The sequence below is a fragment of the Vulpes vulpes genome, chromosome 8 (genome assembly GCF_048418805.1).
Source record: "Vulpes vulpes isolate BD-2025 chromosome 8, VulVul3, whole genome shotgun sequence".
Lineage (NCBI taxonomy): Eukaryota > Metazoa > Chordata > Mammalia > Carnivora > Canidae > Vulpes > Vulpes vulpes.
In genome coordinates, this window is record NC_132787.1 from 51899485 (window position 1) to 51926499 (window position 27015).

The 27015-nt window shown below is 37.8% G+C and overlaps 1 protein-coding gene and 1 non-coding gene across 14 annotated transcripts in view; one reads left to right on the forward strand and one right to left on the reverse strand.

The window, feature by feature from the left end:
* Window positions 1–27015, forward strand: part of ARNT (aryl hydrocarbon receptor nuclear translocator) — a 70955-nt gene that overhangs the window by 40333 nt on the left and 3607 nt on the right. For 7 of the 13 annotated variants that reach the window (XM_025983135.2, XM_025983139.2, XM_072766619.1 and 4 more), the window contains 14 exons: window positions 3088–3301; window positions 4971–5073; window positions 6223–6288; window positions 6681–6766; window positions 8522–8598; window positions 14008–14142; window positions 16534–16608; window positions 21654–21805; window positions 24383–24493; window positions 24637–24709; window positions 24864–24987; window positions 25165–25267; window positions 25650–25797; window positions 26652–26814. In XM_025983135.2, the coding sequence (XP_025838920.1) occupies window positions 3088–3301; window positions 4971–5073; window positions 6223–6288; window positions 6681–6766; window positions 8522–8598; window positions 14008–14142; window positions 16534–16608; window positions 21654–21805; window positions 24383–24493; window positions 24637–24709; window positions 24864–24987; window positions 25165–25267; window positions 25650–25797; window positions 26652–26814 (1630 nt within the window). The remainder of the gene's footprint in view (window positions 1–3087; window positions 3302–4970; window positions 5074–6222; window positions 6289–6680; window positions 6767–8521; window positions 8599–14007; window positions 14143–16533; window positions 16609–21653; window positions 21806–24382; window positions 24494–24636; window positions 24710–24863; window positions 24988–25164; window positions 25268–25649; window positions 25798–26651; window positions 26815–27015) is intronic. The other 6 variants (XM_025983140.2, XM_025983136.2, XM_072766621.1 and 3 more) reach the window with 1 other exon arrangement.
* On the reverse strand, window positions 19150–19340 carry LOC112907797 (U2 spliceosomal RNA). Its single transcript, XR_003232819.1, has one exon. It is a non-coding gene; the product is annotated as a U2 spliceosomal RNA (small nuclear RNA).

Genomic DNA, 27015 nt, shown 5'->3' on the forward strand with positions numbered 1-27015 from the left:
GGGCTACCCTGTTAAGGAAAAATTTACACCATGGGAAAGTAGTTTCAATTCCTGGCTATAATATTCATTAGCAAAATAATAATAATAATAATAATATTCATTAGCATTGGAACAATGAGAAGTACAGAAGACTTGTGCAAACTATTTGGTAAGCCTATAGGTATTTTTTTTTTAAAGATTTTATTTGAGAGTGAGAACATGCACTAGCAGGTGGGAGGGCAGAGGGATAGTGAGAAGCAGACTCTCTGCTGAGCAGGGAACCTGATGCTCGATTCCAGGACCCTGGATCATGACCTGAGCTGAAGGCAGAGCAGACACTTAACCTAGGCACCGCAAGCTTATAGCTATTTTAAACTTAACTCGTGGATGTAGCCTATATGATGAAACGAGTGGAATTGTAGGAAGAAGAGATGACCATGTCCATGGAACCAGTTCTCTTCGTTGGCTGTAGGGTTATAGAAGATGGAAGAAATCTATTTCTTATTCCTGAAGCAGCTTTCAGTTTTAGTGATACAAGGAGTCTAACAAGGCAGTCATCATTCCTTAGAGATTTGCTATGTTACATGTAATGAGAAAAATAGGTAAGGCAAAAACATTTCTAGCTGCTTGGGATGTCAGTCTGAATGTGAATATGTGAGTTTTTGGAAATCAGTCTGAATATGAATATTTGAGTGGCTAGATACACACATAAGTGAAAAATGGGAGGAAAATGTGTTTAAGGAAGAAAAACCTCTTTTTAAAGATTTTATTTTTTGTTTGTTTATTTGAGAGAGAGAGTGTGTATGTGACCTGGGCAAGGGCCAGAGGGAGAAGGAGAGAATCTCAAGCAGACTGTACACTGAGCGTGGAGCCTGATGTAGGGCTGGATCCCCTGACCCATGAAATCGTGACCGGAACCGAAATCAAGTGTCAGACACTCAACTTACTGAGCCATCTAGACACCCTGAGAAATAACCTTGTTTTAAAACACATTAATAATTTATATGGGACTAGATAAATATATAGTGGAGGATGGCTAAAGTGAATAGAATGATCAGGTCTGAGTAGGGATGGTCATCAGCAAAGACTTCTAAGAGTAAGAAAGCCATGTTCTGTTTTGATTATTAAAAATAACACATGGCTATTGCAGAAAAATTTGGAAGATAGGAAATATAAGGAAGAAAAAATTGGCCTATAATGTCACCCTTTCATTCAGAGGCTTAGAAGGAAGGAATGTGGTTTGGAAGAAAGTAATAATTTTCCAGGGGATCCTTGGGTGGCTCAGTGGTTTGGTGCCTACCTTTGGCCCAAGGCGTGATCCTGGAGTCCTGGGATTGCGTCCCACGTCAGGCTCCCTGCATGGAGCATGCTTCTTTCTCTGCCCGTGTCTCTGCCTCTCTCTCTCTCTCTCTCTCTCTCTCTCTCTCTCTCTCTCTCTGTGTGTCTCTCATGAATAAATAAAATCTTAAAAAATTTCTTTTTTTCTAAATAGGGGTATCTATATGAAAGCACACATAGCATGGATTTTATATACATGTACATTGAAATAGTTAATCAGTTTATTCTAACAATCTATGTAGAGATACTGATTGAACAGACTCCAGTTATGCACCTTTTGTGGGCTAACCAGGTACTTTGTGCTATGAAAAGAATAAAGAGATTAGAGATAGTCATTAGTGGCAGTAGATCTGTAAATAAATAAATCACAATATAAACACACAGTTGTATCATAGATTCACAGTATTAAAGTCCTGTAGATGGATAAACATGGAGAGGTAAGGAATTAGTGTCATAAATACTGGGAATAACTTCAGCAAATGCTCTCTCTCTCTCTGTGCCTCCTGTTCTCCTCCACCCCTCTAAAAAACATATATTAGTCTGTGTAGTAGCATTTTAAGGCTGGATTCAAGAGAATGAAAACAGGAAGACCATTTCATTAGTCTTGGTGTAAGATGACTAGGATGGTGATGTAGTATTGGAAATAGAATTGATAAAACTAATATCACTGGAGCATGAGAGAGTAATTTGATTTTGAGTCTTGTAGCCTGATAGGAAGGTGGTACTGTTAATTAAGAAAGGAAATGCTAGAAGAGCACAGAGGATTTTTGGAGGGGGAAATATGACTAGTTTTGAAATGTTGAAATTGAGTTGCTGGTAGAGTATCTAATTGGAAATATTTAAAAGTTAGTTGGAATTTAGGTCTGCTTAAAGCTAAAAAAAAAAAAAAAAAAAAGTTTAGACCAGTCTAGAGATGTAGACTTGGGGATCATTTCATAGCAGGGACGAGTGGATATAATCTCTCAGGGATAGAGTATGGTATAAAGAGAGAAGAGATCCTGAGATAGAACCTTGGAAATACCTATACTTAGTACTTGAACTAAGGGAAGAAAGGGTGCCTAAAGCAGAGAAAGGACATTTAGAAAGGGAGTAAAAGTTGGAAGATGGTGTCTTAGAAGCTAGAGAAAAACAGAAGGATGGAATGGATATCACCAGATTCTGGAGAGAGATTAACATGATAAAGACCCAGAAAAGGGGGCTTGAATTGGCAGTTAGGAGGACATTGGTGATCTGCTGCAAACAACAATAATTCTTCAGAGTGATGATTATAGTGGGATTGAGAAATAAGTGAAAGGTAAGAGAATAGAGCCATTGAAGATAACATTAAATATAAATGTGGCACTGAAAAAGAGATGAGCTGGGCAAAATTGAGAAAAGGTTTGTTTAGAATTGAGAAAACTTGATCATGTTTATAGATCTGAGGGGAAAGAGTGAAAATGGGAGTATTTGTAGAGCAAGATCCTAAAAAGAGACCAGAGGGGGTGAGATCAAGGACTAAATTATTAATGGTAAGCCTTTTTATTCCCCATCTTGAGTGAGGTAAAGAGGAGGAGGTGGATAGTGACATAGATTGAAGAAATATCTATTAGAAAAAGCTGTCATGAAGGCAATGACACTTAGAGTACAAAGCTGGGACTGTGGATCAGGCAGGAGCCAGAAACGCTTATGGAGAGAGAGAGAGATGCATAAGGCCTGAAGTGTCTTCTTTTCATGAATAATACTTGACTTTGAAGAGTTCAGTATTAACTTTTATTTCTCTTCCTTGGACAGGAACTCAAACATTTGATCTTGGAGGCAGCAGATGGCTTTCTGTTTATTGTCTCATGTGAGACAGGCCGGGTAGTTTATGTCTCTGACTCAGTGACCCCTGTTTTGAACCAGCCACAGTCTGAATGGTTTGGTAGCACGCTGTATGATCAGGTGCATCCAGATGACGTGGACAAACTTCGTGAGCAGCTTTCCACCTCAGAAAATGCCCTGACAGGTATGAATTATATGGATGGAAAATGGATGGGAAGCCCTTTATTTTTTTCTGAAACAGAAGAGGTGTTTTAGCTCTTCAGTTTGTTCATTGACTCTGACACGCCTTCTAGAATTTTCTCCTATAATGAATATAATTTTTTTCTATCCACATGCAGATAATTTGTAGCTTATTCTTAGAAAATGTTTCTTTTTCTTTTTTAAAGATTTTATTTATTCATGAGAGAGACACAGAGAGAGAGAGAGAGGCAAAGACACAGGCAGAGGGAGAAGCAGACTCCATCCATGTAGGGAGCCCGATGTGAGACTCGATCCTGGAACCCTGGGATCACGCCCTGGGCTGAAGGCAGGCACTAAACTGCTAAGCCACCCCAGGATCCCAGAAAATGTTTCTTTAGTGACAGTACACATGTAAAAGTTTATTAGTGTAAATAAAACAGTAAAAACCAAATCTACAATGAACTTTTTTTCCCATTTTAAAAGAATTAAGTTATCCATGTTTCTGTCTCATTTATATGAGTACCTGCTATTTTTTCCTACCTGTTTGTACATATCTTTGCTTTATACTGGATTCTATGATAATAGATTTTTATTTTAGAGGAGAGTGGTTATCAATGTATAAGTTGTTTTTATTGTTTGTATCTGTACCATTTTTTTGTCTTACTTCTATTTTTGTTTTCTTTCTTCCCCTTATTTTGATGCTCTTTAGTCCTTTTGCAAGTGTCTCACTATAGGAAACACATCTGTTCTTTAAGCAACTCTAGAAAAAAATTTAAAGTGAAAGCAGATCAAAACTGGTAATTAAGGGGCACCTGGGTGACTTTGTTGGTTGAGCGTCCCAACTCTTGGTTTCCATTCCCGTTGTGATCTCAGGGTTGTAGGATTGAGCCCCATGTCTGGCTCTATGGTGAGCCAGAGTCTGCTTGAGATTCTCTCTCTCCTCCCTCTGTCCCTCCCCCTGCTCTCACACACACATGTTTATGCACATTCTGTGCCTCTCAGTCAATCAACCAAATTTTAAAAACCTGATAATTAAATACAAGAAAGTCTGTTATAATTTAATTGTGTTTTAGTTTTTCCTTCTTTTAGGTTTTTATGAATTTCATTTTTCTAGTTTTTTTTTTTTTTTTTAAGATTTTATTCATGAGAGACATAGAGAGAGAGGCAGAGACACAGGCAGAGGGAGAAGCAGGCTTCAAGCAGGGAGCCTGACGTGGGACTTGATCCCGGGTCTCCAGGATCATGCTCTGGGCTGAAGGCAGGCACTAAACCGCTGAGCCACCCGGGCTGCCCAAATTATTAGTTTTTAAACAGTGACATTCCCTCAGTGTGCATGTGTGCACATATGTGTACATGCACGTGCATGAAAGTGAGACCCAAGAATATAGCCTAGCCTCTTTCTTGCCAACACTACTTTCCACTTCCATCTTCTTTCCTTGCACAGAGTTATCTTCAGTGCTGCCTTTGAACTTAAGAATAAGATTCATTGATGGGAATTGAGATATTTTAAACTTGGAAAAAAAATCCAAACCCTACTTGGTGTGTTCTTTTATAAGCATGGAGATTGGAGGACAGAATAGGATACTATTTGTCTTTGCCTCTAGTGTCTCTCTCCCTTCCTTTTCGCCATATATAAGAACACACTCCAGACTACTCTTCACATCATTTTTCAGGGCGTATCCTTGATCTGAAGACTGGAACAGTGAAAAAGGAAGGTCAGCAGTCTTCCATGAGGATGTGTATGGGCTCAAGGAGATCATTTATTTGCCGTATGAGGTAAGTGTCAGGTTGAGGATTGATATAAGAAAAATTAGGAGCAGAAGGTTTTTGTTTTTTTAATAAAGCTTTTTTTTTAAGATTATTTACTTATTCATGAGAGACACAGGGAGAGAGAGGCAGAGACATAGGCAGAGAGAGATGCAGGCTACCTGCAGGGAACCTGATGTGGGACTTGATCCTGGAGACCACAGGATCACGCCCTGAGCCAAAGGTAGATGCTCAACTGCTGAGCCACCCAGGCGTCCTGAAAAGATACCTGTTAAAGTCACAAAGAAGTTCAGGTTATACAGTGGAAATTACCTACATTGTACTGAGAGGATGCTTATTAGAAATGATGAGTAGGATATTAAGAAAGGTTTCCTGAGAGTTTTAGAATTTAATATGTGACTTAATGGTTTAGACTAACTTCTGAACCTAGACTGTTAGATTTGCCACTCATTATCTTCTGAAACCTTGAGCAGATTACATAACAACTTTGTGTTATGATTTCTCCTAATATTGGGAATTATATTGATATCAATCTCATAAAGTTGTTATAAGGATGAGATAATATGTGTAAAGATGCTTAGACTAGTGCATGGTACATACTAAACTCTGTGTAAGTTTTATCTATTATTTTAAAGAAATGAAAGGAGGAAAGTAGAGAGGGTGGGAGAGAATGTCTCAATATGTGAACATGATCTATGTAGAGACATAGGCAAGAGCAAGATAAATAATAAGGAAACATAGCAAATAGATTGGGTTGTGGTATAGAACAGGAATGTGCAAACCACAACTCTGTGAATAAAGTCTTATAGGAACATAACCATGTACATTTGTTTATATATTGTCTATGGCTGTTTTTATGCTCTGATGGCCTAGTTGCAGTAAATTGTACGATCCACAAAAGCTGAAATATTTACCATTTGGTCCTTTACACAAAATGTATACTGACCCCAATGTAGAGAATTTCTGCAACAGAAGAATATATGGAACATTTTGAACTTCAGATTCTCGGCAGTTATAAGTTTTAGAAATATCAAGCCTGACTTCTTTCTCCTCCTGTGTCTAGTTGTATCCAGAGCCTTTTTTCCTGGCTGTTAATGGATGGAAAGTTATTAAATGGCACAGCTTAATTGCTTTTAATATCTCCGTTCTTTGAAACAGATGTGGCAATAGCTCTGTGGACCCAGTCTCCATGAATAGATTGAGCTTTGTGAGGAACAGATGCAGGTGAGATCCGAAACAATGAAAAACCAGAGATGGCTACATACTGGTAGAGATCATCATTTTTTTCAACTATCTTACTGTAGTACTTCCTTTAGCAGCCCTCACATTCATCCTTCACTTCCCAGTTATTTATTTTCTGGCAATATTTTCTGAACTTCTACAGCTTCTTTTGCTCATCTTATTTAAATAAGTTGCCCTACTAGTTCCTGCTGCAGTACCTTTTTGTTCCTTTACTTTGGCAAGGTCAGGAATATGGTGGTCACTTTTGGGGAGAAAGGTCAAAAAGTGATCAGTTTTCTAAACATGCAAGAGCCTAAGCTTAAAGGTACTAAGCCAGCGTTGCCTTTTAAGTGCTATTGAGTAGGGTTTTCTCCTCACACATGTACTTCTTCTAGGAATGGACTTGGCTCTGTGAAGGATGGGGAACCTCACTTTGTGGTGGTCCATTGTACAGGCTACATCAAGGCCTGGCCCCCAGCAGGTAGGAAATTTGGATTTCTCTTGTGGTGCAGCAGGTTTGTCACAGAGTCCGAGAAAGTTAGCTAACATTTATCATGTACCATGTATCATGTATGCAAAATGTACTTTGGTATAAACCATGATAAGAAAATAGGAGGGAAAAAAAAAAGCAGACTCCTGCCCCTCTTTTATATGCAGCTGGGGAGATGGATTACTCAGACTTGAAAATGATTCAGTGTTGGCTCTGTCACAGAATGGAATTTTTAAATGTTCAGATTCATAATAGTATATACTGAATACCTATTTTCTCATATTTGTTTGCAAAGAAACAGTTGGCGTTGAAAGCAGCTTATTTGGGAAAGCTTCCTAAAATAGGAGCAAGACTTTGAGGGAGAAGAGGGAAATGACTTGATTGTAGTAACTTATAAGTGGGATATTCTTTTTAAAGGCTTTAAATCAAGATATGAGCACTTTAAGCTTTATTAGAACTTGAAGTCAAACAAAATGTGAGAAGGATGTTTGGGGTATGGGGATCAGCCTTTTATACTGGTTTGTCAGAATTTCCAGATCCTACCAACTTTATTACTTCCCTGCTGGATGGGTATAATTGGGAAGTGGGATTGTAGGGAAAGTGAAACTAAGATAAAAGGGGGAGGAAAGGTTACCACCTTCGGGAAGAGATTAAACTTTGCATTTGGAAAAATGGTTTGATTATGGCATTTTCACTTACTGATGGTATAACTTAGGGTAAGATGCTTGACCTTTATAAAAAGAACCCCTCAATTTTCTCATCTATAATTGGGAGATAATATATCCCATGTGGAATTATTTTGAGGATTAGATTTAATGTAATAAAAGCACCTAGCCCAGTGTCTGACATATAGTAAGCATTCAGTAAATGGTAGTTAAATGTAATTAAGAAAAACTAATTTTAAGTGTAGTGACATTTGAGCTTTTTAGCTTATATACTGTAAAAACCATACATTTGTAGTATACATGGTCTTTTATACTTCTGTATTGCTCTCACAGAAATAATATTTTTCTTGATAAAAAGACAATATATGTGCAAAGACTAGGGAGAAAATGCAGTCTTCTTCCCTTTCCACATGTAACATTGAAACTTTGCTATCCTTTTTTCCAAAGGACATAAATAAGTAACTATTGGTGTTTGTTTAATTTTATTTTTGATTGCATATTTTAAAACCACAAGTTGGGCAAGACATTTGTTCTCTGCCTATGATATAGTCATAGAATAAATGACTGTCTTCATATATATTTGGTTTGGCCAGCATAGTTTTTTAGAATACTTTGAGTGGGACTTGTACTCTGCAGTTTGTTACAATTCATATTAGTAAAATATATGAATTAATACATATAAAATACTTTTTTTAATAAATTATTTTTTATTTTATTTTTTAATTTTTATTTATTTATTCATGAGAGATACACAGAGAGAGGCAGAAACACAGGCAGAGGGAGAAGCAGGCTCCACGCAGGGAGCCTGATGTGGGACTCGATCCTGGGTCTCCAGGATCACACCCTGGGCTGAAGGCAGGCGCCCAACCGCTGAGCCACCCAGGCGTCCCTAAAAATACTTTTAAAACAGGATCTGCAATATGGTAAATTTTGTGCAGTTGTTTATTCTTATCATTCAGCACTCTATTGTTTTATATCTAGTCACTTCATACCTACATCTGTTTTAAATCTTTTTTTATCTGAATTGAAGGTGATTGAGTTTGAGGTCCCTGTTAAACCTTTTAACTTCACCTTCTTGAAGGTGTCTCCCTCCCAGATGATGATCCAGAGGCTGGCCAGGGGAGCAAATTTTGCCTAGTGGCCATTGGCAGACTGCAGGCAAGTATGAATTTTCCATATTTGCATCATCTATTTTCCTTTTTTCCATTCTTTCTTTTGCTTTCTTTGCACATTTTTAAAAAGGTTTTATTTATTTATTTATTTATTTATTTATTTATTTATTTATTTATTTGAGAGGCAGAGACATAGGCAGAGGGAGAAGTGGCTCCATGCAGGGAGCCTGATGCAGAACTCGATCCCAGGACTCCAGGATCATGCCCTAAGCTGAAGGCAGACAGTCAACCACTGAGCCACCCAAGTGTCCCATACGTTTATTTTTTTAACTTTATTTCCAGCATAGTTAATATATAGCATTACATTAATTTATTAACATATCAATTTTGTGAGGTGTATAAGTGATTTCACAGTTTTTTTTCTTTTTAAGAGAGGGAGAGATGTGAGGGGAAGGGGCAGAGGGAGATGGAGAAAGAGAATCTTTTTTTTTTTATTTTTTTTAAAAAGATTTTATTTATTTATTTATTCATAGAGACACACAGAGAGAGAGAGAGGCAGAGACACAGGCAGAGAGAGAAGCAGGCTCCACGCAGGGAGCCCGATGTAGGACTTGATCCCGGTTCCCCAGGATCATACTCGGGGCTGCAGACGGCGCCAAACTGCTGCGCCAGTAGGGCTGCCCGAGAAAGAGAATCTTAAGCAGGCCCAATGCCCAACATGGAGCCTGATGAGGGACTTGATCTCACGATCTGAGCCAATAGAGTTGGACACTTAACTGACTGAGCCACTCAGGTCCCCATTGATTCAGTACATTTATACCTGCTCATCCTAAGTGTACTCCTGGGTGGGGGGATGGGTTAAATAGGTGATGGGTATTAAGGAGGACATTTGTGGGGGCAGCCTGGCTGGCTCAGCGGTTTAGTGCCACCTTCAGCCCAGGGCCTGATCCTGGAGACCTGGGATCAAGTCTCACACCGGGCTCCCTGCATGGAGCCTGCTTCTCCCTCTGTCTTCCTCTCTCTGTGTGTCTCTCATTAATAAATAAATAAAATCTTTTTTTTTTTCTTCTTTAAAGGAGGACATTTGTGATGAGCACTGGGTGTGGTGTATAAGTGATGAATCACTAAATTCAACACCTGAAACTATTATAGTATATGGTAACTAAGTAGAATTTAAATAAAAACTTGCAAAGAAAAAAAAAAAGTCCTCTTCACCTATTTACCTATCCTCCCCCCATTTCATTTTAGCCATTCTAATAGGTATGAGGTAGTATTTCATTATGGTTTTCATTTGTGTTTCCCTGATGATGAGTGATGTTGAGCATCTTCTCATTGGTCTGTTGGTCATCAGTATGTCTTCTTTGGAGAAATATTTATTCATGTCTTCTGCCCATTTTTTAGTTGGGTTGTATAATTCTTTATATATTTTGGATACTAACTCTTTATTAGATATGTTATTTGCAGATATCTTCTCCCATTCTGTAGGCTGTCTTTTAGTTTTGTTGATTGTTTCCTTTGCTGTGCAGAAACTTTTTATTTTGATGTAATCCCAACAGTTTGTTTTTGCTTTTGTTTCCCTTGCCTTTGGAGTCATATATAGAAAAATGTTGCTGTGGCCACTGTCAAAGAAATTATTTCCTATTCTATCTTCGAGGATTTAAAAAGAATGTGTATTCTGATGTTTTTAGGGTGAAATGTTCTGAGTATATTCGTTAGATCCATCTGGTCCAATATGTCATTCAAAGCCACTGTTTCTTTGTTGATTTTCTGTTTGGATAATCTATCCATTGGTGTAAGTAGGATGTTAAAGTCGCCTACTATTACTGTATTACTGTCAATTACTTCTTTCATATTTATTATTAGCTGCTTTATGTCTTTGGGTATTCCCATGTTGAGTGCATAAATATTTATAGTTGTTATATCTTCTTTTTGGATCATTCCTTTTATGATTATATAGTATTTTTCTTTGTTTTTTGTTATAGTCTTTGTTTTAAAGTCTATTTTGTGTGATTATGAATATTGCTACCCTGGCTTTCTTTATACTTCCATTTGCATGATAAATGGTTTTCCAACTCTTGACTTTCAATCTGCATATGTCTTTAAGTCTGAAAGGAGTCTCTAGTAGGCAACATATGGATGGGTCTGGTTTTTTATCCATTATGTTATCCTGTATCTTTTGATTGAAGTATTTAGTCCATTTTCATTGAAAGTGTTGATAAGTATCACCATTTTGTTAGTGGCTTTATGGTTTTGTAGTTCTTTGTTCCTTCTCTTGCTCTCTCCTCTAATGTTTGTTGGCTTTAAAGACATGCTTGGATTCTTATTTTTTGCATACCTTTTACTGGTTTATTTCATGGTTACCATTAGGTTTGTGTATAACATCTTATGCATATAGAAATTTACATTAAGTTGATGGTCACTTATGTTTGAATCCATTCTTTATTCCTCTTCCCTTCACGTTTTAGGTATATTGGTGTCATACTTTACATGTTTTTATTTTGTGATTCCCTTAACTGATTTTTATAAACATAATTAATTATACTGGTTTTGTGTTTCCAGCTTTTCTTGCCCCTATTTATGATCTCAAAGAATCCCCGTTAACAGTTTTTGTAGGACTGATTTTGTGGTCATGAATTTCTTTAACTCTTGCTTGTCTGGGAAACTATCTGTCCTTCTGTTGTGAATGATAGTCTTGCTGGAGAGAGCATTCTTGGCCACAGGTTTGTTGTTTGTTTCTTTGTTTTCAGCACTTTGAATATATGTTACTCCCTCTAGTTTTTTCTGAAAAATCTCCTGATTACTTTATGGTTTTCCCTTGTATGTAACTGTTTCTTTTTCCTTGCTGCTTTTAAAATTCTCTTCTTATCTCTGCATTTTACCAATTTAATTACTGTATGTCTTGGTGTGGACTTCCCTAGCTTGATTTTGTTGGAGGCACTTGGTGCCTTCCAGATCTGGATTTCTATTTCCTTCCCCAGATTTGGAGGAAGCTAGTATTTATTCAAATAAATTTTTTGCCCCCTTTTCCCTCTCTCTTTTCTTCTTTTGGGATCCCTATAATGTGAATGTTCTTAAGCTTGCTAGTGTCACTAAGTTCCCTACATCTGTTTTCATTTTTATTATTTTTTCGTCTCTCTCCCTCGCTCTCAAGCAAGCTTGGATTGTTTCGCATTATTCTGTCCTCCTGCTAATTTGTTCTTCTGCTTTCTCTAGTTTACTATTTATTCCATCTAGTGTATTATTTGTTTGTTTGTTTGTTTATTTATTTATTTATTTATTTATTTATTTATTTATTTATGATAGTCACAGAGAGAGAGAGAGAGAGGGAGAGAGAGGCAGAGACACAGGCAGAGGGAGAAGCAGGCTCCATGGACCGGGAGCCCGACGTGGGATTCGATCCCGGGTCTCCAGGATCGCGCCCTGGGCCAAAGGCAGGCGCTAAACCGCTGCGCCACCCAGGGATCCCTCCATCTAGTGTATTTTTAATTTTAGTTTCAGTTGGGTTCTTCATCTCTGTTTTTATGTTTTCTTGTCTCTTTGTTAAGGGTCTCACTGAGGTCCTCCATTCTTTTTTCAAGTTCAGTGTACTTTAAATTCTCTATCAGGCATATTACTTACCTCTCTTTTGTTTAGGTCTCTTGCTGTGATTTGTCCTATTGTTTCATTTGGAATGTATTTCTCTGTGTCATCATTTTGTCTAACTCTCTCCCTGTTTCTGTGTGTTAGGAAATTCAGCTACACCTCCTGCTCTTGACAGTAGTGGCCTGCAGTACAATGTTCCCTGTTCACCAGAATCTGGTGGCATCTCCTGTGCATGTTGCATGTGCCCTGCTGTTATGGCTCAGCAGCTTTTGCCTTTAGTCCGGTCATCTGCAATGACTCTTTGTCTGCTGTGGGCAGAGTTTGGTCCTTTTTTTGTTAGTGGGCCAGTCTTGGGCTACCATGGGCTTAAATTGAATCAGACCAGGCATTTGCCAGATGTAAATAGCAGTGAACTGCAGGAGAATGCAGGAGTGGGGGTGCACAGTATTAGCAAGGTTTGCAAGAGTCTCCTATGGGAGAAGACCTGGAGTTGCAGCCTGGCTGGAGGGGTTGTGCCCACTGGTGTATGCATGGGTGGGGCTTGCTGTTAGCAAGTGAAGTAGCAAGTGTTGGTATCACACTGGCTCCTGCAGGTGTCCATGTGTTTATGCTGGGGGTCCAGGGGAAGGAAATGGCACCAGCCAGCTCCTTTAGTCCTGGAGATGTTTCCCAGTGACCCCTGCCCCTCCAGCACATACTCTGAAATTAGTAAACAAATCTCCCTCCCATATACCCCAGGTGTTTTTCAGAATGCTACTTCTATGCTTTATCTCCATGGGCTTGTACGGACTTAGTTTCTTCTTGCCCTCTCAGCTTTCCCATGAGCCTGCTGATTTTTAGTGTTCCAGGTTTTAAGCCCTGCTGTTTGTAAGAATTCTTGAAATTTGACTCCTCTGGTTTTCAGAACCAAATGTTACTGGGATTTGTCTTCCCTGTGGGGGCTTCATGGTGCGAGAGTTTGTTTTTCTCCCCTCTCAGTGCCCACAGAGCCGTTCCCTCCCGCAGACAGTCCAATGGGTCTGTTTAGTGGATCCTTTTAGCTCCTGACTGCGTCTCTAATCTTCCTCCTCTCTTCAGTGTGGCCTCTTCTCTACAATTGGCTGTGTAGAGACCATTCTTCCAGTCTTTGGGTCCTTTTCTGGGTTATTCACACTGATATGGCTGTTATCTGGTTGTTTCTATGGGACGAGGTGAGCTTAGGCTCCTCCTACTCCATCATCTGCCCTGGAAATCTTATATCATCCCTTTCCAATAAGAAGAAATCTCCTTCAGGACTTATTCATGTTATTTTTCTTTTACTCTGAATACAAATGAAGAATTCTGTAAAACTTCAGGTATTTGGAAGAACATGCCATTCATAGTTTGCTTCTGTTGGTTAGCAGAAGCTGAAAAGGTTGAGAGAAGGAAGGAGATCTTTTCCCCTCATCTTTCATACTGTGAGCTTTACAGTGCTGAATTTTTTATTCCTAACTAACAGAAGAGAGATCTTTTCATTTTATCATTACATGACTAGAAAAGTGCAATTATTTTTATTCTTGTCCTAAAACTAGATAAGTTTCTTGGTTAATGGAGACTAGTTTTCCAATCTGAATAATGAACACAGCCTAGCTAAATGAAAGTGGGTGAGTTTTGGGTTGAATGAATTTTTATCTTTTTTCACAAAGTTGGTAAAGAGTACATATGTGGAAGTGGAACTAGGTCTCATGCCCTCTCTGATTGTGATTGCCGTTTTTTTCTCTCTGAATGAGATGTGAAAGCTCAGAAATTCCTAAAATTGGGAGCCTCATGTCTTTGTATATGACCATGAGGAGATGAAAAATACATCTGTTAAAAATGATTTCATTTTATCTTGTTTTTATCTCTTTACTTTCAGGTAACTAGTTCTCCCAACTGTACAGACATGAGTAATGTTTGTCAGCCAACAGAGTTTATTTCTCGGCACAACATTGAGGGAATCTTCACTTTTGTGGATCACCGCTGTGTGGCTACTGTTGGCTACCAACCACAGGTGAAGAGCTGGAGCTATTTACACCACTGATACTTAAACCTGTTTTCCCTTGGCTTTGTTGATGTTATTCAGTCATGTATTCCAGAATAGCCAAAGCTTATCAGGCCCAGATACGAAAAAGTGATGATCCTATTCTATCTGTAGCTAAATTTATTCTTAGCTTTCTACCAATGTTATTCATCCAATCTAGAAAAATGTGGTTGTTCTCATGTGGGATCAGCAGGCATGAAGATGTATGTATTTTTTGTTACTGATATTAATACAGATAATGATGCAAAAGTGTTGATTTTAATTAGTTATAATGGTATGACCATCATTAGGTAATTTATGTAATCACTTAGGTTAGGAACATAGTAACGCGCAACATATGCAAGTTTGGCACCAGTTATTTTTATTTTATTGAGATTTTTCATTCAGCAGACCAAGTAGTTATACCAGACTTGAGAAATAAGTCATTATATAGACTTTCAAAATTGTATGGCCAAGAGGGACTTCTGGCTGTGGCTCTGAAGAAGTTGGTTAAAAGAGAGATCTTGAAAAAGCATAAAGTTGGAAGATTTACACTGATTCAACACCACTTAAGAAGAAGGTAGTATGATATCAGTATAAAGATAGATAAACAGATCAGTAGGCCAGAATAGTCTTTTTTCACATTTATGATCAGCTGATTTTCAATCAGGATGTCAGGACAGTTCAAAGGGGAAAAGATTCTTCCCAATAAATGGTGATGGAAAAATTGGATATTCCCCTTCACAGAAAAGGATGTAGACTCTTACCTCACCCCATAGACAAAAACCTAAATGTTTAAGAGCTAAAGTCATAAAACTTCTAGAAGAACACAGGAGATTATCTTTATGATTTTGAATCCAAGATTTCTTATATGACACTAAAAGGATGCTTCACAAAAGAAAAAAACCCAAAAGTTAGAGATCATCAAAATTAAAATTTGTCCTCTTAAAAGGACATCATTAAGAAAGTGAAAAGAAAAAAAAAAAAGAAAGAAAGAAAGTGACAAGGCCATCCATAAACTGGGAAAAAGTATTGCAAATCATATATCTGAAAAAGGATTTGTATCCAGAACCTAGAAAAAAAACTCCTAAAACTCATTAAGGTAAACAGCCAGTAAAAAAGGATACAAGATTTGAATAGACATTTCACCAAAGAAGAAACATGAATGGCATATAAAAGATGCTCATCATGGGGCACCTGGCTGGCTCAGTTGTGGGAGCTTGTGACCCTTGATCTTGGGGTTGTAGGTTCCAGCCAATGTTGGACATAGAGATTACTTAAAATCTTTAAAAAAAAAAAAAAAAAAAAAAAAAGACGCTCTTCATTAGTCAGTAGGAAAGTACAAATCAAAACCACAATGAGATACCACTGTATGTCCACTAGAATGGGCATAGTGAGCTACCACTATATGTCCACTATAATCAAAAGGTATTGCAAGAATGGGGAGAAATTGCAACCATTATACATTGTTGGCAGACCTGTAAAATGATATAGCCACTTTGGAAAAACATTTTGGAAAAATGGAAAAATAGTTTGTAAAAAGTGAAACATATACTTAACCGTACTACAAGCTAGCAATTCCACTCCTAAGTATTTACTCAAGAGAAATGAAACCTATGTTCATATAAAGATTTATATACAAAAAAAAAAGATTTATATACAAATATTCATAGTTGTATTTTTCACAGTAACACCAAAGTGGAAAAACTCAAAATGTCCATTAACTAGTGAATGGATATACAGCTGTGATATATCCACATTAGAGAATCCTACTGAGTAATAAAAAGAAATACACTATTGATATGTACAACAACATAGATGAGCTCCTGAAATCTTAAGTTACATGTAAGAAGTCAGAGACAAAAGACCACATATTATATGATTCCATTTGTATTAAATTTCTAGAAAGGCAACACTAAAGCAGAAAGCAGGTTACTAGTTGGCTAGGAGGTTGGGAGCAGGTGTTGACTATAAACAAGCACAAGGAAACTGGGAGCAGTGGATGTGTTCTCAAACCGGATTGTGGTGATAATGGTGGTTACACAACTATATATAAATATGTTAGAAGCCATCAATTGTAGATTTAGAATGAGTGAATTGTATGTGTACATTAGACTTCAAATCTTTAAAATGCAGCTAAAATAAATACATAATGTTCTGTAAAAGAAAAATGTTTTAGAGGCCATTTGCCAGGCAGATTCCATATTCTTTGTCTTTTTTTCCCCCTCCACACTTATTATAATCCTAGGCTAAAGACAGGAGAAATAAAATCCAAGTCCTTAAAAAAAAAAAAAATAAATAAATCCCAAGTCCTTTGCTGATAGGCCAGGAATTTTAGATGATCATAAAAGTGCCCATCTTACTCTTCTTTTTCATTTTTAGGAACTCTTAGGAAAGAATATTGTAGAATTTTGTCATCCTGAAGACCAGCAGCTTCTAAGAGATAGCTTCCAACAGGTAACTTTTTTCCCTGGTTTGGATCTGAATAATATTTTTATCTAATATCTGTTATCATATTAATCCCTCAAACATTTATTAACCACTGCTTGAGTACTATGACAGGCATCATAATCTTATGTTCTTTAGTGCATAACTTATATTTTTAAGGAATGGAAAAGGACCAGTATTTTGAGACTATGGATTATGTCCAAGGTACTTTGGCTTTGGCTACTCACTGTCTTGTATTTAGCTAACTGTATCTAAGAAACTTTTTTTTTTTAATTTTTAAAAATATTTTATTTATTCATGAAAGACACAGAGAGAGGCAGGGACATAGCAGAGAGGAGCAGGCTCTCTGTGGGGATCCTGATGTGGGACTCCATCCTAGGATCCTGGGATCACAACCTGAGCCAAAGGCAGATGCTCAACCACTGAGCCACCCAGGTGCCCCTCTAAGAGACTCCTTAAAGTACTTAAAATATTCTAGGCCTCACTGAACTGTGGATTGTGGTAGAAATATTCATTTCATGCTTCTTTTATAGATAAATAAGAGTTAACTCTTCACAAATAAGACTTTTCAATTTAGGGATCCCTGGGTGGTGCAGCGGTTTAGTGCCTGCCTTTGGCCCAGGGCGCAATCCTGGAGACCCGGGATCGAATCCCACATCGGGCTCCCAGTGCATGGAGCCTGCTTCTCCCTCTGCCTATGTCTCTGCCTCTCTCTCTCTCTCTCTCTCTCTCTCTCTCTCTGTGTGTGTGTTTGACTATCATAAAAAAATAAAAATTAAAAAAATGCTTTATTAAAAAAAGAAAAGACTTTTCAATTTGTCACCATTAAGTGTCTAAATTTTAAACAGATTCTTGGACTGGTGGCTCATATCAATCAGCTTGTTCAACTTTAGCACCAGTCTTATCACCAGTGCTTTTCCAGCACTAATACCTTCATTGTGAAGCTCCATGAGTTTTTCCAATTCAAACTTGGGCTTCTTGAACATTTTTACTTTTGTAACAAAGACATTGTATAGTGGACAAATAGATTGGCAAGCCTTTTCAATGTCTTTTCTGATGCTCTCTGAAATTGATTTATTGACTATTTTTAAGTCATTTGTCTGCACCTCTCAGGTCATAATTTCCATCATGTTTTTCCAAATTTGGCAAACCTGTTGGTACTAAGCATAAGAGGTCTTCTGAATCTGACTGTTGCATTTTTTAGTAAAACCAACACAAAATAGGGGCACCTGGCTGGCTTAGTCAAGTGTCCAATTCTTGATTTCGGCTCAGGTCATGATCTCAGTATTGTGAGATTGAGCCCCAGGTCGGGTTCCTTGCTCAGCAGGTGTCTGTTTGAGATATTTTCTCTCCCTCCCTCCCTCCCTCCCTCCACCTCTCCCCCTCTTCCTCTCTCCCCCCTCCACCTTGTCCCTTCCCCCACATGATATGCACATGCTGTCTCTCAAATAAATAAGTATTTTTTAAAAATTCTGTTAAAACTAACATAAAATAGAAAAAGCAAATAACAAATAACCATTGGTAGTCTTAACATCAACACGAGCTTTAAATCATCTGCCATTTTTTGACCATGGAACACATTTTGTCATGGATAAGATCCGTGCCATGGAAATTCAGGCAGTTTTTGCCCTGAACAACCTCAGTAATTAGCTTGAATTTTCTAAATGCAACTTTATCATTCTGCAGATGGCAAGACTCACTTCAAAAATATGACCATGAAGCCATCAGATATGATTTGAGTTCCTTAGTTAGTTTCTTATGACTAGTGTTTTTCCAATATTCCTTTTCTTTTCCCAATATTTCTTATATTGAACATAGCTCATGCCTTCACATCATACCTGTTTTCCTTAGAAAATGGATCAACCACTTTCTTCTTGGCTTCCCTTTTGCCATTTACATAAGGTGCTTGTTCTTGTGATCCTCCATGGCATTGCTCAGGAAGCCAAAAGCAAGAATTAACCCCTAATTGTAAGCTGACTTTTTTTTTTTAATTTTTATTTATTTATTTTTTTAATTTTTATTTATTTATGATAGTCACAGAGAGAGAGAGAGAGAGAGAGAGAGAGAGACAGAGACACAGGCAGAGGGAGAAGCAGGCTCCATGCACTGGGAGCCCGATGCGGGACTCGATCCCGGGTCTCCAGGATCGCGCCCTGGACCAAAGGCAGGCGCTAAACTGCTGTGCCACCCAGGAATGGATGGATCAATCAATCAATCAATCAATCAATCTTTAAGACACTAAAAAAATAGTCAACTTAAGTGCAAGGAAGCAAATCTTAGGAGACAAAATCACTGAAGACAGAAATGAAAAGAAAGGAAAAAAGAAAAAACACCATTTCCACCATTGGCATAATCATATTTCTACTTATGCTCCTCATATAGTGTAAGAAGATCATGGTGCATATAATATACACTTCCCCCTCCAGGAGGCTGGACATAAGCCACCCACTCACTTAGTTGGAGGCAGAAACATTCCAGTGCATACAGTCCCACATGATATATTCCCCCTGTAGCACAAGTTGACCTTAGACATCTAAGTATTCCCCCTGAGGTGGGAGCACCATTCCTGGAGGTATTATAATACAAGGTTGATGCATGGAGTATACAGAACAAACTTATATTCCATCTCCCTGCTCCAAAAATCCATTTAATATATTGTCCTTGGATAGAGGACATATCAGATATTAAACTGATATGAACAGATACTACACTTGATCTTAGCCAAAAAGCCGAGGATAAACTGTTATTTTCAGGCACTAGATTCAGAAAATATCTGGTGAATTTTTTTTTTTTTTTTTTTTTTTTTCAGAAAATATCTGGTGAATTTAATTTCAGTACAGGTTTGACTTTAGGAAGCAATTTTTTATATTAGCTAATTTCCCTCTTTGAGCCTCAGTAGTGTTCTAACATATTCAATAGATATAATAGCAGTACTTAAATTCAGAGTGTTGTTAGGAAGATTAAATAAGACAATATGTTTAGAGCACATAGCCCAGCTTCTAGAGAAAATCAGATGATGGCGGTAAAATGCCTGTCACCTGAACCCTCAGCATTACCATTCCATGTGCTCACCTGCACCTCATAGAAGAACCACATTTTGTATATGTGTGGATTCAGGAAAACCATTCTGAAAAACTATTTTTTTTTTTTTTTTTTTTTTTCTGAAAAACTATTCTGACTTCTGTTGAATCCATTCAAAACTAAGGACATGACATGGACCTTCAGCAGTGTGAGAAGAGATTATACAGTATATTTTAAATCCTTGAAATTCCTAATTCTGACAACTTTGGGTCACAGAGCATCATTTTATCACTTCCAGAAAATGTTTATTCCAAAATAGCTTTGGGGATCCCTGGGTGGCGCAGCGGTTTGGCGCCTGCCTTTCAGGGCGTGATCCTGGAGACCCGGGATCGAATCCCACATCGGGCTCCCGGTGTATGGAGCCTGCTTCTCCCTCTGCCTATGTCTCTGCCTCTCTCTCTCTCTCTCTCTCTCTCTCTCTCTCTCTGTGTGACTATCATAAAAAAATAAAAATAAAAAAAAATTAAAAAAAATTAAAAAAAAACAAAAACAAAATAGCTTTAATGACTCCTATAACCCTCTACATAATCTCAAGGTTATTATTCTGACATTAGTTGCTACTGTGATTTTAGGGTACTTAGATAAGGGTGCTTTTTAATGTGTGGTCTCCAGCCTTTAGATGCTGATTTCCTGATTTTGATATTTCTTAAGTCTAGTTGAATTTATATTTCTTTCTCAGTAATAAATTTAGTTATATCCAACAAAGCTTGTTTTCTGTCTGTTATGGTTACTGCAGTGCTGTATTTCACACTTGATTTGTGAAAGGTATGTGTGTATATGTATATATAAAATGTGCCATTTTATTATTGCAAAGTGAAGTGTGTCCCATTTTCTGCTGTAATTATTTCTCAGTCAGCTTTAATGTCAGCAGTTATTTCCACCATTAGCAGCTTAAACATAAGTGTTACCGCTTTTTCTTAAAAAGTGTAGGTATTTTGGAGCACTGGACTTAACGCTTCATTAGAATAGATATATACCTCAGTAAGCAGGTTTTCAAATCCAGTACATAGTTGTGTACCAATGTAATTATATTAATTCTGTATATATTACAAGTGAGCACATGCAAAAATTAAAGAATGATTACTATTGTTTAAATTCAAATATTCAGGGAGGCCTGGGTAGCTCAGCAGTTGAGCGTCTGCCTTTGGCTTGGGGTGTGATCCTGGAGTCCCAGGATGGAGTCCCACATCAGGCTCCCTGCCTGGAGCCTGCTTCACCCTCTGCCTGTGTCTCTGCCTCTCTCTGTGTGCCTCTCATGAAGAAGTAAATAAAATCTTTAAAAAAAAATTCAAATGTTCACATCTCACTCCTTTATCATGTTAAGTGTTGGTGTTCTGAAAAAAAAAAATAAAAGCACGTAGTCCAATGCTTGACATATAGTAACTACAAAATAAATAATAGCTGCTCATACTATTTTTTTGTTAGGGAGGAAAGGTCAAAAGATAATTTTCTATTTCATAAAACTAGAAACTAAAATCTAAGATGATTTTCTTTTAAAAAACAAAAGCAAAACAAAACTAAAGCCAACTTAGTTTTATTTATAGAAACCTACATGGGTGCTGTGAAAACAAATTCTCAGGCTTAGGGGAAGACCTAGGATTGAAGAGCAACATGTAAGCTATTTCAATATCAAAGTACAAATTTCTACTTTAGACTTGTAAAGCTAGATCAACATATCTTTAAGGGACTTCCCAAGCGAAGTGGGGAAACAGTCTTTATTCTGGAAAAAAAATTGTTACTCCTGTATGTGATCAAATAGCTATTTGAGACTCTAGGAAGAATTATAAATATACCTTCTTGTTATTTAGCACTTAGCTTTCACTCCCCCTGTTGTTTTGTCAGTAATGTTGAAAGAGACTGGTACTTCAAGGACTGTAACACATGAATCTTAGGGTGGTAGAAATGGGGAATTGAAAAAAAATTCTAAAGAAAATTTTTTGTGGGTTTCACTGATAACTTGAAAACTTTTTCAGGTGGTGAAGTTAAAAGGCCAGGTGCTGTCTGTCATGTTCCGGTTTCGGTCTAAGAACCGAGAATGGCTCTGGATGAGAACCAGCTCCTTTACTTTCCAGAACCCTTACTCAGATGAAATTGAGTATATCATCTGTACCAACACCAATGTGAAGTATGTACCATAAAGGCTTTTTCCAGTGTTGGGATTTCTCATGGGCCAAGTCTGCTTAGCCATCAAGCTGTCTGCTACTCTTCTGCCTTTGTAGTGGTAAACACCATTAGTTTGAAGTCCCTCATCTTGGCAGTTTACTACACAATAAGATTTTTAACAAACTACTTTAGAGAGTAAGTTCTGAGATGTGAAGGGTTCGTATTTCAATTTTATGCTTAAACTCTTTCTAGAAAGGATATTGTTTTATATACAAGTTCGTTGCTTTATCCTGGTAGAATTTTCCCCTAGAGCAGGTATCTGCAAACTCTTTTCGTAAAAGGCCAAGGTAGTAATTATATTAGCTTTGTGGGGGCATATGGTCTCTATTGAAATTACTCAACTCTGCTATTATAACATGAAAAGAGTCCTAGACAAATGAAATGAATAAAGATAGCTATGTTCCAACAAACTTTTATTTACAAAAACAGGCAGTGGACTGAATTTGGCCTATAGACTGTAGTTTGCTTTGCTTTTGAGCATAACTATATCTGTTCTGTTCCTTGATTCCTTTCTGTTTGGGCTTTTCCTTCTCAGCTTTGTAAAAACTAGTTTTATTGATTTTGTGATAGGTTGCATATACCATGGTAGTGCACCTATTTAAAGTATATAATTTTTTTAGTATGTCACAGGGTTGTACAACTATTACCACAATCTAATTTCAGTACATGCTCATTGCCCCCAAAAGAAATTCTGTATTCATTAATAGTCATCCTCCCTACTCCCCAAGCCCTGTGTGACAACTAATCTATTTTCTGTCTCTCTAAATTTGTCTATTCTAGATATTTTATATGAATGGAATCATAACAATATATGAGTCCTTGTAACCGACCTCTTTTGCTTAGTGTAATATTTTAAGGGTTATCTCTGTTGTAGCATTTATTTGTACTTTTTTTGATTGCCAAATAATATTCCTTTGTCCAGGGATACATTTAGTTTATCCATTCATTAATTGATGGACATTGGATTATTTCTACTTTTTGACTATTTGGAACACAGCTATGGACATTTATATACCAGTGTTTATGTGGATATGTTTTTATTTTCTTGGGTATATACCTAGGAGTGGAATTGCTGGGTTACATGGCAACTCTGTGTTTAATCTTTTGAGGAACTGCAAAACTCTTCCCAAAGCTTCAGTATCCTTTACACTACCATCAGCAATGTAATTAGTGTTCGAATTCCTTCACATTTTTACTGTCTCTTTTATTATACCCATTCCAGTAGATGTCAATTGTCAGATTGTTTTTTTCCCATTTAATCTATATATATAGAATTAGCCCTGAGCCTATCTCTTGAAGATCTGCTTAGAAATGATTATCAAGTATAAGTAGTAACCTGGTAACAACATTGAGTCTGTGTCCTTCTACTTTTAGGGCTATTAAAGTTTAATTCTTTTCTAATTAGTATAGCAGAGTGGATTGAGTTAGAAATTGTACTTATTTAGGACTCATTAGGTCATTGGCAGTGTAGTGTTTTTGCATCTTTATATTATAGAATAACCATTGTTTTGTGTTTCCATTTTGTTTAAATTTTGAAATTTTAAGTACTTTTAGAACTTGTTTTTGTAAATAATGTTCACATTTTTATGTACCATTTTTCCACCACAATTTAATTCTTAAAATTTTTTAAATAAATATTTTTTACAGAAAATTTGGAAAGTATAGAAAACTATAGGGAGGACTGGGTGGCTCAGCAGTTGAGCATCTGCCTTTGACTTGGGGCGTGATCCCGGTGTCCTGGGATCCGAGTGCACATCCGGCTCCCTGTGAGGATCCTAGCCTGTTTCTCTCTCTGCCTGTGTCTCTGCCTCTCTCTCTGTGTCTCTCATGAATAAATGGACAAAATCTTAAAAAAAAAAAAAAAAAGTATGGAAAACTATAAAGAGAAGGGAACAAATTTTCACTACGCAAAGAGTCTTTGTTAATGTTTGTGTATGTACTGTTAGTTTTTTTTACTTATGCTTTTTATTTATTTTTTTTTTTTTTGATTTTTTTTTTTTTACTTTTTTTTTACTTATGCTTTTTAAAACCCCAGTATATGGATACACACATATATACCAACTAGGTATTGAGTACCTAGGAGTTAGACCCTATACAGGATAAATTCTTGCGCCACAGGACATAGTTTTTGTTTGTACCTCATTGTCCATGGTATGAAATATTTGCTGAATTTGAAGTCATAGGTTACTTTTTTTTTTTAATTTTTTTTTTTTAATTTTTTATTTATTTATGATAGTCACACAGAGAGAGAGAGAGAGAGAGGCAGAGACATAGGCAGAGGGAGAAGCAGGCTCCATGCGCCGGGAGCCCGATGTGGGACTCGATCCCAGGTCTCCAGGATCACGCCCTGGGCCAAAGGCAGGCGCTAAACCGCTGCGCCACCCAGGGATCCCAAGTCATAGGTTACTTAAAGGATTAGATTTCAAAGGGGAATTTATTAGTTATTGCCTCACCTACAGGTGAATCTATGCAGCTTTCTGTACAAACAGTGCTAGATCCTTTTTTCCCCGTCTGTTCTGTCTGCTCTTCATTTTCCCAGGAACTCCAGCCAGGAACCAAGGCCTGCACTGTCCAACACAATCCAGAGACCACAGCTAGGTCCCACAGCTAATTTACCCCTGGAGATGAGCTCAGGGCAGTTGGCATCCAGGTGAGAAACAATAGAAGAATCATTCATTCATCAGTGACTCACCGTGGGGAATAGGTATCTGCAATCCCATTTGTTTGTTTATTTTAAGCCCTTCCCCCACATTAAAAAAAATCTTTCTCTCCTCACTGGTCTTTAACATATAGGCAACAGCAACAGCAAACAGAGTTGGATGTGGTATCAGCAAGAGATGGACTGGCTGGCTTCAATCATTCCCAGGTAAGTGTGTCATCTTTTAAGAGGACTATGAGCATATCCTTAAGAAATGTCCTCCAGGGCCATTTAGAGTGTATGTATATCTTTATGTGAATGTTATGGTTGTTGAATTGTCGTGTTAAATCTTTCATGGTATTTTTATCATTGTAACATACAGGTTTCTGTTCAGCCTGTGACAACCACAGGGCCAGAACACAGCAAGCCCCTCGAGAAGACAGATGGTCTGTTTGCCCAGGATAGAGATCCAAGATTTTCAGAAATCTACTCCAGCATTAATGCAGGTGTGTTTCTTCCGTATTCTCCTTTTAAATTTTCATTTAGACCACTTATTGATGTGCCTGCTGTTGCCCAACATCCTTCCACTTAATCATAATACCTCATGAGAAAATAGGAACTTGCTGAACTAATGTACTACAGCCCCTTGACTGGCCCTCCCCCCACCTCCTTTTGGTCCACAGATCAGAGTAAAGGCATCTCCTCCAGCACTGTCCCTGCCACCCAACAGCTATTCTCACAGGGCAACACATTCCCTCCTACCCCCCGGCCGGCAGAGAATTTCAGGTGAGCCCCTTATGTATGTGCTGCTTTACAGGGCAACTGAGGCATTCAGTTGCTAAATCCAAGTTTTATTCTTCCCTAGCTTTCTCTGATTATTTCAGACAAAGCAGTAGAACTTGTAAGACTTAAGATGAGGCAAGCTGCTTTTCTTCCTCCTATTTCTTTGCATCTGTCCTGTTGCTATGTTATAGGTTCCATCTCTGTGTGTCCTGATTGGTCTGTGACTGTCAGTTTTTCTCATTTTTTCCAAATTCTGTTACCAAGTTTTCCTTAACCCCAGGGAAGTCAGGGGGACCTAGGAATAGCATTAGATTGTCCTGTGATTCCTAGATTTTGTGGTAAACCCATCCTTTTAATCTTGTACTGCACTATTTGTTCACTCTAGAAATAGTGGTCTGGCCCCTCCTGTAACCATCGTCCAGCCATCAGCTTCTGCAGGGCAGATGTTGGCCCAGATTTCCCGCCACTCCAACGCCCCCCAGGGAGCAGCCCCCACTTGGACCCCTAGCACCCGCCCAGGATTCTCTGCCCAGGTAAAGCTTCTTCTTCTGTTTGTCCCCCGTATACTAGTTTTTGGTTGGTTTGGCTTTTTTCTATTGTCATCTATCTAGATATCTTCTCAACCCCCACCCCCTACCTTCCAATTTTTCTCTTTATTGGGAGTAGCTAGATAATTAAAAACAAATAATCCCCAAATCTCAGAGTCTGGTTCTCACATAGTCGCATTTATTCAGAATTGCTCACCTGTAACACATTAAACAGATTTGATTTACTGATTTGTTTTGGAGTCAATTCTGAGTTTCTATTTTGTACTGTTTAAAGCTAATATTTTTTCATATATTAATATATGCTTATATTGCACAGTAATATTTTGTTTATTTTTAAAAGATTTTATTTATTCCTGAGAGACAGAGAGAGGCAGAGACACAGCCAGAAGAAGAAGCAGGCTCCACGCAGGGAGCCCGATGTGGGACTCGATCCCTGGACTCCAGGATTGCTACCTGAGCCAAAGGCAGACGCTCAACCACTGAGCCACCCAGGCGTCCCATTATTTTAAATAAAGAAGCCCAAACCAAAAAGCACACTCCAAAATTGTTATATGCAATATATCTCAAAAGCATAAAAGGAAAATAAAAACTGGAAAAATTTCTTACGACTCTAGATGTATATAGTTTATTAATCTCATAGTTCTTTGCTTTTACACTTTGTTATACCTGCCTAAAGGTAGTGTCGAAGGAGATTGGCATTAATTAGAAGAAATAGTAAGAAATAAATGATGAGCTTGGCTCAGAAGAATCCATTGATTGACAGATGGTTGACTCATAGGAATGGCATGTCCAATAATGTTAATGTTCCATTTGTTGTTCTCTATCCCTTTCTCTTTCAGCAGGTGGCTGCTCAGGCTACAGCCAAGACTCGTTCTTCCCAATTTGGTGTGGGCAACTTTCAGACTCCGTCCTCCTTCAGCCCCATGTCCCTTTCTGGTGCTTCTACTGCATCACCTGGTGCTGCTGCCTATCCTAATCTCACCAGTCGTGGATCCAACTTTGGTGAGTTTCAGATTAGAAAGGAGGGTAACAGGAAAGTGACACCACTAAACAGAAAGGATTTAGTAGTTAAAATAGTTTGCTTGGGTCCTGGGTACACTGATCTAATTGTGGAGAAATGCAAAGTGACAGTCCATTTGGAATTTAAAATTAATTAATTAATTAATTAATTATTAAAAAGATTTTATTTATTCATGAGAGACA